The sequence below is a fragment of the Hemitrygon akajei genome, chromosome 1, assembly GCF_048418815.1.
Source record: "Hemitrygon akajei chromosome 1, sHemAka1.3, whole genome shotgun sequence".
NCBI lineage: Eukaryota > Metazoa > Chordata > Chondrichthyes > Myliobatiformes > Dasyatidae > Hemitrygon > Hemitrygon akajei.
In genome coordinates this window covers 71802071-71817250 of record NC_133124.1, presented here as the reverse complement: position 1 = coordinate 71817250, position 15180 = coordinate 71802071, and the positions used below count along the sequence as shown (strand labels likewise).

The window sequence follows — 15180 nt, the reverse complement described above, 5'->3', positions numbered from 1 at the left end:
TTTGCACATTGTTTGCTGTGTTTTAAATGCTTGGATTAACATTCGCAACCTTTGAAATGAACACTACAATACAAACCTAATTCTCGACGAAATGTATGGCCACACTTACTCAAAGTAGACCTGACCAAAACCAGTCCTTTATTGAAGAATAGAGGTGATTGATATAATTTACATTTCATCCTACCCATCAAAATGATGTCCATTTGGTTTCAAAATGCTCCCTGATTTGAGTTAAATTTTGAGTGAAAAATGACACCCTGTTTAATGGAGTTTGTCAATGCAGGTCACATTTAAAAGGCTCTCGTTTGTGGAGAAATTAAATAACAGAAACAAGCCATTCAGTCCAACTTACTGAACAGTATGTCACTAGAAAAGCCATTCAGCCCACAAAGTTGTACTGATCTGGATACCAATTTATACCAAATGCCCTCCTCTGTATCATCCATATCCCTCCATTCACTTCATATTTATGTGTCTGTCCAACAGCCTCATAAACTTCACCCAATTGCTTGCTTCCGCTTCTACCCCTAGTAACCCATTCTAGGCACCTACCACTCTCTGTATTAAAAAAAAAATCTTGCCCCTCACATTACCTTTAAACTTCCCCCCTAACCTTAAGAACATGTCTTCTGGTGTTTGACATTTCTACCCTGGGGATAAAATTCTTTCTCCCCTTTATATGCCTCATATAATTTGAAAAACCTCTTATCAGGTCTTCCCTCAGTCTCTTCTGCACCCTTTCCAGAGTCTCCACATATTCCCTACAATGATATGACCAGGAACTGCAAGTGTGGCCTGATTTTATTTTAACAGTTATAGCTGTCACACATAGAACATAGAACATTACAGCACAGAAACAGGCCTTTTGGCCCTTCTTGGCTGTGCTGAACCATTTTTCTGCCTAGTCCCACTGACGTGCACCTGGCCCATATCCCTCCATACACCTCTCATCCATATACCTATCCAAGTTTTTCTTAAATGTTAAAAGTGAGCCCGCATTTACCACTTCATCTGGCAGCTCATTCCACATTCCCAACACTCTCTGCGTGAAGAAGTCCCCCCTAATGTTCCTTTTAAACTTTTCCCCCTTCACCTTTAACCCATGTCCTCTGGTTTTTTTCTCCCCTAGCCTCAGTGGAAAAAGCCTGCTTGCATTCACTCTATCTATACCCATCATAATTTTATATACCTCTATCAAATCTCCCCTCATTCCTCTACGCTCCAGGGAATAAAGTCCTAACCTATTCAACCTTTCTCTAACTCAGTTTCTCAAGTCCCGGCAACGTCCTTGTAAACCTTCTCTGCACTCTTTCAACCTTATTAATATCCTTCCTGTAATTCGGTGACCAAAACTGCACACAGTACTCCAAATCTGGCCTCACCAATGTCTTATACAACCTCACCATAACATCCCAACTCTTATACTCAATACTTTAATTTATAAAGGCCAATGTACCAAAAGCCTTCTTTACTACCCTATCTACCTGTGACGCCACTTTTAAGGAATTTTGTATCTGTATTCCCAGATCCCTCTGTTCTACCGCACTCCTCAGTGCCCTACTGTTTACATTGTATGTTCTACCTTGGTTTGTCCTTCCAAAGTGCAATACCTCACACTTGTCTGTATTAAACTTCATCTGCCATTTTTTCCAGCCCATTTTTCCAGCTGGTCCAGATCCCTCTGCAAGCTTTGAAAACCTTCCTCACTGTCCACTACACCTCCAGTCTTTGTATCATCAGCAAATTTACTGATCCAATTTGCCACATTATCATCCAGATCATTGATCTAGATGACAAATAACAATGGACCCAGCACTGATCCCTGTGGCACACCACTAATCACAGGCCTCCACTCAGAGAAGCAATCCTCCACTACCACTCTCTGACTTCTCCCATTGAGCCAATGTCTAATCCAATTTACTACCTCACCATGTATACCTAGCGACTGAATCTTCCTAACTAACCTCCCATGTGGAACCTTGTCGAAGACCTTACTGAAGTCCATGTAGACAACATCCACTACCTTCCCTTCATCCACTTTCCTGGTAACCTCCTCGAAAAACTCTAATAGATTTGTTAAATATGACCTACCACACACAAAGCCATGTTGACTTTCCCTAATAAGTTCATGTCCATCCAAATACTTGTAGATCCTATCTCTTAGTACTCCTTCCAGTAATTTACCTACTACAGACATCAAACTTACCGGCCTATAATTTCCTGGATTACTTTTTGAGCCTTTTTAAACAACGGAACAACATGAGCTATCCTCCAATCCTCCGGCACCGTAGATACTGACATTTTAAATATATCTGCCAGGGCCCCTGCAATTTCAACACTAGTCTCCTTCAAAGTCCGAGGGAATACCCTGTCAGGTCCTGGGGATTTATCTACTCTGATTTGCCTCAAAATAGCAAGCAGCTCCTCCTCTTCAATCTGTATAGGTTCCATGACCTCACTACTTGTTGCCTCAGTTCCATTGACTCCATGCCAGTTTCCTTAGTAAATACATGTGCAAAAAAAAAAACCATTTAAAATCTCCCCCATTTCTTTTGGTTCCATACATAGCCAACCACTCTGATCTTCAAGAGGACCAATTTTATCCCTTACTATCCTTTTGCTCGTAATATACCTTTAGAAGCTCTTTGGATTATCCTTCACCTTGACTGCCAGAGCAACCTCATGTCTTCTTCTAACCCTCCTGATTTCTTTCTTAAGTGCTTTTTTTGCACTTTTTATACCCCTCAAAGTACCTTATTTGCTCCCTGTTTCCTATACACGTCACATATCTCTCTCTTCTTCTTTAATAGAGTTCCAATATCCCCAGAGAACCAAGGTTCCTTATTCTTATTCACTTTGCCTTTAATCCTGACAGGAACATACAAACTCTGCACTCTCAAAATTTCTCCTTTGAAGGCCTCCCACTTACCAACTACATCCTTGCCAGAGAACAACCTGTCTCAATCCACGCGTTTTAGATCCTTTCTCATTTCTTCAAATTTGGCCCTTTTCCAGTTTAGAACTTCAACCCGAGGACCAGATCTATCTTTAGCCATGATCAAGTTGAAACTAATGGTGTTATGATCACTGGAACCAAAGTGTTCCCCTACACACACTTCCATCACCTGTCCTAACTCATTTCCTAATAGAAGACCTAATATTGTATCCTCTCTAGTTGGTACATCTATATATTGATTTAGAAAACTTTACTGAACTCATTTTACAAGCTCTAACCCGTCTAGACCTTTAACAGTATGGGAGTCCCAATCAATATGCGGAAAATTAAAATCCCCTACAATCACAATTTTATGTTTCCTGCAGTTGTCTGCTATCTCTCTGTAGATTTGCTCCTCCAATTCTCGCTGACTATTGGGTGGTCTATAATACAACCCCATTAGTGTGGTCATACCTTTCCTGTTTCTCAGCTCCACCCATATGGCCTCGGTAGACAAGCCCTCTAATCTGTCCTGCCTGAGCACTGCTGTAACATTTTCCCTGACTAGCAATGCCACCCCACCCTTCATCCCCCTGCCTTTATCGCGTCTGAAACATCGGAACCCCGGAATATTAAGCTGCCAGTCCTGCCCCTCCTGTAGCCAAATTTCACTAATGGCTTCAATGTCATAATTCCACGTGACAATCCATGCCCTCAGCTCGTTAGCCTTCCCCACAATACTCCTCACATTGAAATAGACACACCTCAGAAGATTATTACCACCACACACAACCCTTCTATTTGTGACTTTGCATGAAACTTTAACATCATTTATTTTTACCCCTCCTCCACTATCTTCTCTGTAACTCTGGTTCCCATTCCCATCCCCCTGCAAATCTAGTTTAACCCCCCCCCCCCCCCCCCAATAGCACTAACAAACCTCCCTGCAAAGATACTGGTCCCCCTGTAGTTCAGGTGTAACCCATCTCTCTTGTACAGGTCCCACCTGCCCCAGAAGAGGTCCCAATGATCCTGAAGTCTGAAACCCTGTCCTGTACACTAGTTCCTCAGCCACGTGTTCATCCTCCAGAGCATCCTACTCTTACCCTCACTGGCACGTGGCACAGGTAGCAATCCTGAGATTACCACCATCGAGGCCCTGCTTTTTAACTTCTTACCAAGCTCTCTACACTCACTCTTCAGGACCTCCTCATTCTTTCTTCCTACGTCATTGGTACCGATGTGTACCATGACTTCTGGCTGCTCACCCTCCCATTTCAGAATGCTATGCATGCAATCAGAGACATCCCTGACCCTGGCACCTGGGAGGCAGCAAACCATCCGGGAGTCTCTGTCGCGACCACAGAACTTCCTGTCTGTACCTCTAACTATCGAGTCCCTATCACTACCACTCTCCTCTTCTTCCCCCCTCCCTTCTGCACTGCAGAACCAGACTCAGTGCCATGAAAATCTTCCCATCCTGCTCCATCTACTCGTACACACAGTTTGTCCTGACCTTCTAGCCAGAATTACACAAAACCCTGGTTAGACTACACCTGGAGACTGGCCAGATCAAGACACTAGTCAGGAAGGGTATATATTTTTTTGCTCCACCCTCGTTTACCCAGCTTTATAATAATCTCTGCTACTTGTCTCAGCTACTCTTTGTGGCACGAAGTCCCACATTTTAATCACTAATCTGGATGAAGAAGTTTCTCCCAACTATCCCATTGGATGTATTGCTGACATTATGGGTCTTCACTTTGGTTAGTTCTCACAAATTCAAGTACAGTGGATTCCGGTTAATTGGGTTAGATGTTTATTTGGGATAACTTTTAACAAAAATTAAACCGAGAAAATAGCCGGAATTCCCTTCATTTATTGGGGTCACTATATCACTTAACTGGGCAGAAGACTGTTGCTGAGCAGGTTCTAACTAGCGTCAGTGGGGTGCACTTGTATCATCTTGAACACCATGCGTGCTTAGAGCAATCAGTTTTTAAACAGTGTCAGTTGTATGTGTTTGTGTTCAAAAAGCAGCTATTTTCATCACTGATAGTTGGCAGGAAATAAGCAGTAGACAACTCCAAACCATTTTACTCACCGTGGTTTCAAGCATTCAGGCTTAGAGAATCCAGAAACGACTGGAGTGAAAATGACACTATTTCACTACTTCAACAAGTTAGGAATTATGAAGAATTGGAAGGTATCAACAATCATCTTGAATGTTTAAATGAAAATGTAGATTTGGAGGATGTAATCATTTAAAGCATTGCATGAAGGCAGTCCATTATCTGCTTAAGGTGTCTGCACTGATTTTGTTCATTTACAATTAATCAAAAAAACATGGCAGATGAATTCCTCCAGCAAGTTTTATAGTACTGTATAAGTATTAGTAGTGCTGTCATTTGCTCTGTATTTCATTTAAGTACATAAATTGTTACTCAGTTAAATGGTAGCTTGCCTTTTTTTTAATATACCTTTTAACTATTTCCATAACACTTAGGCTAATTGGGAAAGCTGCTTAATTGGGTTAAAAGGTATGTGTCCTAATTAACTGGAATCCACTGTATCTATATCAACTCCAGGAAATTCCTTTCAGAATTTTAAAGATGATATCACTTATAGCCTACTCTTTCCAGAATAAATAAATTAACTGCAGTATATTCAGTATTTCCTGCTAATTTCTCAGTCTTGGAATCACCTTTATAAGCTGCTTTTACATTTTCTTCAGTTTTTTATGTCCTCAAAAAGAAGGTGTAATCTGGGTGTTTATATTAAAAGCTTATCAGAGAGACCTAGGTCTATATTGCATGACTTTATGTAAGGTTGTGACAGAAATTAGCAGAACGTAATATCCTGTAAATCAGTGGCCACCCAGCTAGTCCCAGTTTCCTGCGTTTATCCCATGTCCCAAGCCCCTCCTTCCATGTATCCATCCAAGTGCTTCTTAAATGATACTACTGTGCCTGCCTCAGCCACTTCTACTGGTAGCTCATTCAATATACTTGACTCTAAGGTCCCTTTTAAATCTTTACACTATCACATTAAACTTATGCTCCCTAGTTTTGGACACTCCTAACTTGAAGAAAAGACTTGCTGTGCCTTTCTATAAGTTAGCCCCCTCATTCCCCCTACACTTGAAGGAAAAAAAGACATAGCCTGGCAAAGCTCTCCCTATAATTCAAGGCCCCCTCCCCCCAGTACTGACAACACCCTCAAATCTTTTCTGTGCTCTTTCCAGTTTAACGTGTTTCTTAAAACTATGTGATCAAAACTATACACAGTGCTCACCACAATTTATACAACTGCAACAGCTCCTACACCTGATGCCCTGACTGCTGAAAAGGATATAGCGCAGAAATAGCTATGTCAATTCCATCTCCACAAATCCCACTTGTCTGTGTTAGGAACATATCCGCTATGCCTTTCCTGTTCGAGTGTCTGTCTGAGTGCCTCTGAAGGGTAGTTTTTGTACAATGCTCTTCTGGCACTGTGTTCCAAACATCAACCACTCTGATTAAAGAAAAAACTTTCCTTTCACCTAAAACCCATACCCACTTGCTTTTGGTGCCCTTGCCATGAGAAAAAGATGGAAGTGCCTCCTCAGTGGATTTGGGTTGTTCTGGATGGTGTGGGATCAATTCAGGACACCTGCATATTTCATTCATCCACTGAGGCAAATTCACGGTGTTTGATGGGAATTCCTATGCACAAAAGCAGAAAATCAATCAGATAAAAACTTGCCAACCACATCAGGACCTGTTATCTCATACTCAGGAAAAGTTGGCTGAGGGTAAAAGCAGTGACTGGATAAATTGGGCATTTTACCAAAAAGCTCCTTTCAGAATGCTCACCAGTAGAGCTTAATCACACAACAAAAATGAATTCTAGTAGACCTGGCACCAGTCAAAGCATGCTTCTCAGCATAGTCACTGGGGTGGAAGTGAACCCTTTTAAAACAATAGCTTAAAAAAAGTTGTAGTTAAATGTTCCTATACAATAGGCTCTCCAGGATGTTCAGACTTTCTATTCGCATGCTGTGATAGCAGATGTATTAAGGATCATGTAGCTATACAGCATGGATACAGGCTCTTTGGTCCATTCTGACCATGGTGCCTCCCTAGCTGATCTCAATTTCCTGTCTTCAGCACATATCCCTTTCAGACCTACTCTTCCATGTGCTATCCAAGTGCTTCTCAAATGATGCACTGCTTATGCACCAAAACCACTTATTCCAGCAGTTCATTCCATGCATTCACTGCCCTCTGCATTTTAAAAAAAAAGGTTGTTCTTCATGTCCCTTATAAATCTTTCCACAAAATCTCTAAACCTTTGCCTCCAAGGTTTTAGACTACCCTATCCCAGGAAAAAGACTGTTACCATCCACTATGCCTCCTCGTTTTAAACACTTCTATAAGATCACTCCTTGTTCTCCTATGTTCCAAAAAATAAAGATCCAATTTGGCCAACCTCTCCTTATATAGCTTAGGCCTCTAGGCTTGGCAACAACTTCGTAAACCTTTCCAGTCTAATCACATCGTTCCTGTAACAGGGTGATCAAAAATGTACATAGTTTGGTCATTTAGGCAGCCTTGAAATGAAAGCATTCAAATTGAGAATCCAGTATTGCAGTCACTAGAATTCTAACTGCCTTTTCTTGTATGTGCTGCTTTTACTACCTAACTACATTTAAGCTGGCAGTTTGATACATTTTCTCTAACAGTATGTTGTGGCCCATTTCCAGGATTTGAGAGACCGGCATGCCTAGATAATGAGTTCTTTGCTAAATCATCTGTGATGCATTCCTTAAGGCAAATTGGAATAGATTTAGTTCTGGCTTGGTTTAATAAGTTTTACTTGTTTATCAAACAGTGATATGCAAGTATGTACTTGAAGAATGTGGCACACCGTCCAACCTCCAACCTGATGGCATGAACATTGACTTCTCTAACTTCCATTAATGCCCCTCCTCCCCTTCTTACCCCATCCCTGACATATTTAGTTGTTTGCCTGTTCTCCATCTCCCTCTGGTGCTTCCCCCCCCCCCCCCCCTTTCTTTCTCCTGAGGCCTCCCATCCCATGATCCTTTCCCTTCTCCAGCTCTGTATCACTTTCGCCAATCACCTTTCCAGCTCTTAGCTTCATCCCACCCCCTCCGGTCTTCTCCTATCATTTCGCATTTCCCCCTCCCCCCACTACTTTCAAATCTCTTACTATCTTTCCTTTCGGTTAGTCCTGATGAAGGGTCTCGGCCCGAAACGTCGACATCGCTTCTCCCTATAGATGCTGCCTGGCCTGCTGTGTTCTACCAGCATTTTGTGTGTGGTGTTAAGTATGTAACAGATTTATTATTCCCATTTGACAGGAGCTTGTAGCGGATTAATTTCAAGTCCACTTAAATTCAAGTTTATTGACATATGCACAGGTGCAATGAAAAACTTAACTTCAGCAGCATCACAGGCACATAGCATCAGAGACATGATGTTCACAAGAAAATTCATAAATTAAGCATAAATTACACATAATTTTTATGAGAAAGAGCACAACTAGAACGAAATACAAATCCAGTCCATTGTAGTGCCAAATGGTCATGGTGCTCTATTGCCCTCGCAGTGTGTACATACAAAGCTATGCAGTGAGTTAAGCACCTTCTCAAAAATCATCCACGATGGAAGCTTCATTCGAGGTTTTTAAGGAGATCTTACTTGTAAAAAGATAATGCTGTTTCAAGAGCAAATAAAAAGTGGATGAAGATGGATGTCTTTTCACCGTGTGCCTCAATTTGAAATCCAAAATAACCCGTGCGGGACATGATATAAAAAAACAGCTTAAGTACAGGAAATCATGCTCATATAAAACGAAGAGTGCCTGTAGAGGTCAGAACACACCTTGCCTGACATCCGTAAGATGTCAAAATTAACTACTACAACTAAAAATCAGATAATCATTTCATTAAATCTCTGGCAAAAGAGGAATAGTCTCAGGGACTCGGAGAACGGTCTTACTCCACAGTCTTTAACCGTTCTCACTGAAAATGTCATCCTTGATGACAAACTGTACTTGCTTATGGGAATGTCTAATGAGCATGATGCTTACCCAGAATGACGATTGGGTGAGTTACCTCTGAAGTGAGTTTTGCCCTGGCCAGAACTTATCTAACTACTATATCCAGTAGTGTCTGTGACCTTCAGGTATGTAACAGCAGCAACGGCTTTAGATGATGCATCACAGAAGATACAGAGCTCATTCTACCATAGATAACAAAATTGTTGTGTAGGTTTTGGAATCTTAAAACAGTTAAGATCCTGAAGGGAAGAACGTCACTGTTGATGTTTCTCTTTAGGGTGTGGGACATCCTCTCCACAAGTGCCTGAGTTCCACTCTCTTAACGTGAGGCATCCCTGGATTCTAACTGGAGCAGCAGATCCAAGAGGGTCAATAGGCTGTTGATGGTCGATAGCATGCCATGACGCATAAAGAGTTTGTTTGGTATCAAAGACCTGGAGAGTAAGGGTGTCAGTACCGAGTTCCCATCCAAGGCCCTGACTGCACTGCATCAGAGGGGTTGCCTGTCCAAGATCAAAATTCTGTCAACCTTTGCCAGATCTTCAGCTGAGAAGTCTTGTATGACATCAACATTGTTGGATGTGATCTTACACAGTCTGAGACTAGACTGTGCCAACAAATCTTGCACTACTTTCAGCACGCTCCTTCTGCACCAGAAAATGATTTAAGACCATCAACATAGAAATGCCTTTTTATGTACCTCTGTGCTTCAGTCCTGAATTCCCTCTCTCCCTCAATATGGAAGTGAAGGAACCCTTAGGAGGCAGTGATCACAACATGATTGAGTTCACTGTGAAATTTGAGAAAAAGAAGCCGAAATCCAATGTGTCGGTATTTCAGTGGAGTAAAGGAAATTACAGTGGCATGAGAGAGGAACTGGCCAAGGTTGACTGGAAAGGGACACTAGCGGGAAGGACAGCAGAGCAGCAGTGGCTGGAGTTTATGCGAGAAGTGAGGAAGGTGCGAGACAGATATATTCCAAAGAAGAAGAAATTTTCAAATGGAAAAAGGATGCAACCATGGCTGACGAGAAGTCAAAGCCAAAGTAAAAGCAAAGCAGGGGGCATACAAGGAAGCAAAATTTAGTGGGAAGACAGAGGATTGTGAAGTTTTTAAAAGCTTACAAAAGGAAACTAAGAAGGTCATTAAGAGGGAAAAGATGAACTCTGAAAGGAAGCTAGCAAATAATATCAAAGAAGATACTAAAAGCTTTTTCAAGTATATAAAGAGTAAAAGACAGGTGAGAGTAGATATAGGACTGATAGAAAATGATGCTGGAGAAATTGTAATGGGAGATAAGGAGATGGCGGAGGAACTGAACGAGTATTTTGCATCAGTCTTCACTGAGGAAGACATCAGCAATATACCAGACATTCAAGGGTGTCAGGGAAGAGAAATATGCACAGTCACAATTACGACAGAGAAAGTAGTCAGGAAGCTGAATAGTCTAAGGGTAGATAAATCTCCTGGACCAGATGGAATGCACCCTCGTGTTCTGAAGGAAGTAGCTGTGGAGATTGCGGAGGCATTAGCAATGAACTTTCAAAAGTCGATAGATTCTGGCCTGGTTCCGGAGGACTGGAAGATTGCAAATGTCACTCTGCTATTTAAGAAGGGGACAAGGAAGCAAAAAGGAAATTATAGACCTGTTTGCTTGACAGCGGTGGTTGGGAAGTTGTTGGAGTCGATTGTCAAGGATGAGGTTACGGTGTACCTGGAGGCGTATGACATGATAGGCATAAAAAGAAAATCCTGCCTGACAAACCTAGTGCAATTTTTTGAGGAAATTACAAGTAGGCTAGACAAGGGAGATGCAGTGGATGTTGTGTATTTGGATTTTCAGAAAGCCTTTGACAAGGTGACACACATGAGACTGCTAAACAAGATAAGAGCCCATGGAATTACAGGAAAGTTACATACATGGATAGAGCGTTGGTTGATTGGCAGGAAACAGAGAGTGGGAATAAAGGGATCTCATTCTGGTTGGCTGCCGGTTACCAGTGGTGTTCCACAGGGGTCTGTGTTGGGGCCACTTTTTACGTTGTATATCAACGATTTGGATTATGGAATAGATAGCTTTGTGGCTAAGTTTGCTGATGATACAAAGATAGGTGGAGGGGCCAGTAGTGCTGAGGAAACAGAGTCTGCAGAGAGACTTGGATAGATTGGGGGAATGGGCAAAGAAGTGGCAAATGAATTACAATGTCGGAAAGTGTATGGTGTTGCACTTTGGTAGAAGAAATAAACAGGCAGACTATTATTTAAATGGGGAGAGAATTCAACGTTCTGAGATGCAACGAGACTTGGGAGTCCTCGTGCAGGATACCCTTAAGGTTAACCTCCAGCTTAATGCCAAATGCACGAGAGCCTTGTATGTGCAGTATACTGCCTACTTACACAGAGCACAGGAAGTAACCATATACAACAGTTAAATCCCATCAGAAATAAAAGTTACCTATCTCATCTTTATATTAAATGTGCTGCATGAGGAAGGCTGGATTCTGTAAAACAGAAGCAGACTTAATTGGTATAAAATCCCTAATCATGAAGTTGTATTTTGAATGGAAAGTTTTCCACTCATCTGTGCATCAACCAGTAAATAGTTTTGCATGCTGGTTAAGAAGGTGGTATAGTGTGTTAATGAGCCAGGAGCTACTCCAAGGTCACGTTTGGCCATTAACTTGTGTATTGAGCGCTCCTGACCTAAGGGTCTGTTCTTTATATACTGCATTCTTCAAAGTTCTGTAGGCTTTTCAATGTGTGCAAATATTTGAGAATTGAAAAGTGAGGTAGGTCAAATGGATTGGAATGAGCAAAACAAAGTTCTTGGTGCAAGAAATGTGTGGTTTGAGCTGCAGCTTCACCTCTATAGATAACATCAGCTGCACAGTATTCAGAGGCATTCTCCCCGTAATAAAAGCAAACAGAAAAATACTGGAAACTCAGCAGTTCAGGTGACATCTGTGGAAAGGTGAATGGGGTCATTTTTCAGGTGCAGACTTCATCAGCACTAAGAAAGAATTCTTTGCTGGTCTAGGTAAAGAATCTCCAACCATAATGTACAGGACCAGTTGGCCCATTGAATCTGCTGTGCTATTTAATCATGGCTTTTTTATTCAACCTCATTGTCCAGCTTTTTCACATAAACTACTTAATTCTGCTGAAAGTTTCCAACATTTCCTGGTTGTTTTTAGTTAAGAGTTTTGCAGTTTTTATTTTGGATTTTCATGTTCTGTAATTTGCAATCTGTTAACAGGTGGTTCCATCAAGGGACCAATCCATATGTTGGAGCATCAGACTGGCTGTACTCAGGAGGATACTGGGACAGGAATTATTCACAGTGCTGTGATATTTATTAACGCAGGAGATTGATATTGAAGTTATCTCTTACTGCTGCGAGCAAGTTTCAGGGCAGAAAATTTAAAATCAGTAAACCTCAACCAATGCAAATTTATTTCTGTTTTATTTCTTACAATACAAATGTTCTTTGAGAGTTTTTAAGTACTGCCAAGTATGTACAATAGCAATTTCTTACTGAGAACAACACATTGACAAACTTGTACTTGTCGCTGTCTTCTCCAGCTGTTGAATGATTATTGAAACCTATACATGCCTAGGCATAAAACTCCTCAGCTACCTCTGGCAGGTTTCACGTGAGGCAATATGGGAGCATAACTGGCCTGTGGACTTTAAAGACAGATTATTATATGGTAACTTTACTGTTTTTACTTAATCATGCTAGTTTGACTTAATCATTCTAAAGTTACAGTATTTCAAATGATGCAAGTTGAACTGAATATTGCTCTTGTTCAGATCTGTTCTGGAGATGGATGAAAACTAATTATAAAGTAGTAACTTCTATTGAACTGTTTTGTAAACAGTATATTTTCCCATTTAGATTGCATAAGTCACCCATTATTTGAAATATTTCAGTGGATTTAGTAACCTGAACCCTTGTTCAGTCCTTCACTCATGAATCTTTCACTCCAGAGGTATTTGCGTGGAAGTGGAAAGGTATTTTTACCTTTGTGCAATGTGCTCCAGCTTACTATTGAGTCATAACATTTCATTTCCATGGTTTTGTTTATTTAATGTGTGTTTGTTTTGAATGTGACTTGACATGTAGTGTTTTATTCGGAAGTTTCAAAGCTATAGCAAGCCTTGCAACCCCAGTTTGAAAAGCTGTGTTGCTAAATGTGTAAAGAGAATTCTGTAATTATTTGTACAGTACATCAGAACTTGTGTTCCTGAAATCTTAAAAACTGTTAAAACTGCAATATTTATAGTTAAATTATGACCAGTTTCGTGCACTGTTAATGGATTGGACAGAACATTTCCACTGTATGAAAGAATCTATTCTGTAGATTTGCAATTGATCTGGCCTTCATAAATTGATTGTGTAATACTACAATTATTGGCACTGACAATGGGTGTGCTTTTGGGTTGCACATTATTATGTTTGTATAGAACTAAGTAGAATTCATTGTTAAACTTTCTGCACATTTCACATACGTGATGCATTGCAGTTGATGACACTGGATTCAATTAAACTCCTGATTGGATTGTTCACACACACTTTTTTCCTATAGTTTCATCTCTGAAGAATGTACGATAGATTTGGGATCCTATGTCCACTGTTACCATTTTCACTAGCGGTGTATTAGATTGAATTGGAAGAACATATTTCTAGGTATCTAGTTTATATGTCAGATCTAATTGAAGGGTAACACTGTTGGATTTTTAACAACTGTTTTGTCAGTTAATTGTATAAAATGTTATTGCTGCTAAATAAAAGCTTTACAAAAAACTCGATATTTACATTTATAAAAACTTAAGATGCTGGAAATCTGAATTTAAAACAGAACATAAAGGAAACAGCTGGCAGGTCAAACGACATGTGTTTAGAGTAAGCTTCAGATCCGAGACTTAGCCAGAACTGGGAGACAAGAAGTTATTTAATGAAGGAGGAGGAGAAGAATGGATTGGAGCGAGATTATCCCAGACAAGGATACAGCTTTGGAAACTGAGATTATGCACTTTGATAGGAAGAAAAAAGGTGGGTGCCTTCGATAGCATAGACTCATTAAACTGAAGACCCTGTTTCTGTACTGTATACTGACTCAGCACAGCATCAACTGTTTTGTTGGGGGGGGGGGGGGGTAAATACTATACCAGATTAAAATAAGTGGTTCACTAACATTCTGGGATAGGTTACAGTAATCTAATACCAGATATTTAAGGATAAGGTATTTTTAATCACTTACATTTAAATTTCCCTGAACCACTGTGGTGGGATTCAGCTTGTGCATCTGAAACAACATTCCAGATTTATGGATATTACTTTATCAGCTTAATAACTGGATCTGAGGGGTACAGTATATAATGGATATATTTTATCTACATATTACTCTTCACTGACATGATTTCATATGTTCCCAAAAGTCTATTACACAGAAATAAAATTGTTTTAAAATTCAAGTAAACTAATTAAACTCTCCATTAATCTCTCTCCCCTCCATATTCCACCTTTCTTGTAGTCCGTGCCCTTACCATCCTCGGCAGGCTTCTACACGTAGGGAACCACCACTACAAAATATTATGCTGGTTTACGATTATCACATGTACCAAGAGACAGAGAAAGTCTCTGATTTGCATGTCAATCACAGATAATTCCATACATAATTATATCAAGGTTGGAAAACAATGTAGAATAAGTGTTAGTTACAGAGAAAGTGCAGTGCAGGTACAGTGGGAGATCAAAAGTTCAAGATTATTTATACATGAATACACATAAAGTATACAGCACTGAATGCATTCTTGCCTCTCCCACTATCCCTTTAGGACACCAATGTGTTTAGAATCAATGAATATAAGAAATGAGAGCAGGAGCTTCCTCTGTCATAAAGAAAAATCATGCCAATCTAATTTTGGCCTCAACTTCTCTTTCACATCAGGTTCACAACTCGAAGTAATTCCACCTAATCTGTTTTACGTTCTCACATTTATCCCTAGATCATCACCCTCTAGTTCTACCTTTGCTGAGCTGGGAAACATCCATCTTGTTAATTCTACTCCCTTCTGCAAGGGTTCTTTTAGACTACATAGTATAGACCCAATCTTCTAAATTAAACAATCTCTTCTGTCTGCTCCTGTTGAGCGAAAGATACAAAGTACTC

The 15180-nt window shown here is 40.4% G+C and overlaps 1 protein-coding gene across 4 annotated transcripts in view; it reads left to right on the top strand.

Moving 5' to 3' along the window:
* Positions 1-13819, top strand: part of osbpl1a (oxysterol binding protein-like 1A) — a 257078-nt gene extending 243259 nt beyond the window's left edge. For 2 of the 4 annotated variants that reach the window (XM_073045588.1, XM_073045581.1), the window contains one exon: positions 12261-13819. In XM_073045588.1, coding sequence (XP_072901689.1) covers positions 12261-12363 — 103 coding nt within the window. In that variant the 3' untranslated portion in view covers positions 12364-13819. The remainder of the gene's footprint in view (positions 1-12260) is intronic. The other 2 variants (XM_073045597.1, XM_073045602.1) reach the window with 1 other exon arrangement.
* Positions 13820-15180: the final 1361 nt, after the last annotated feature.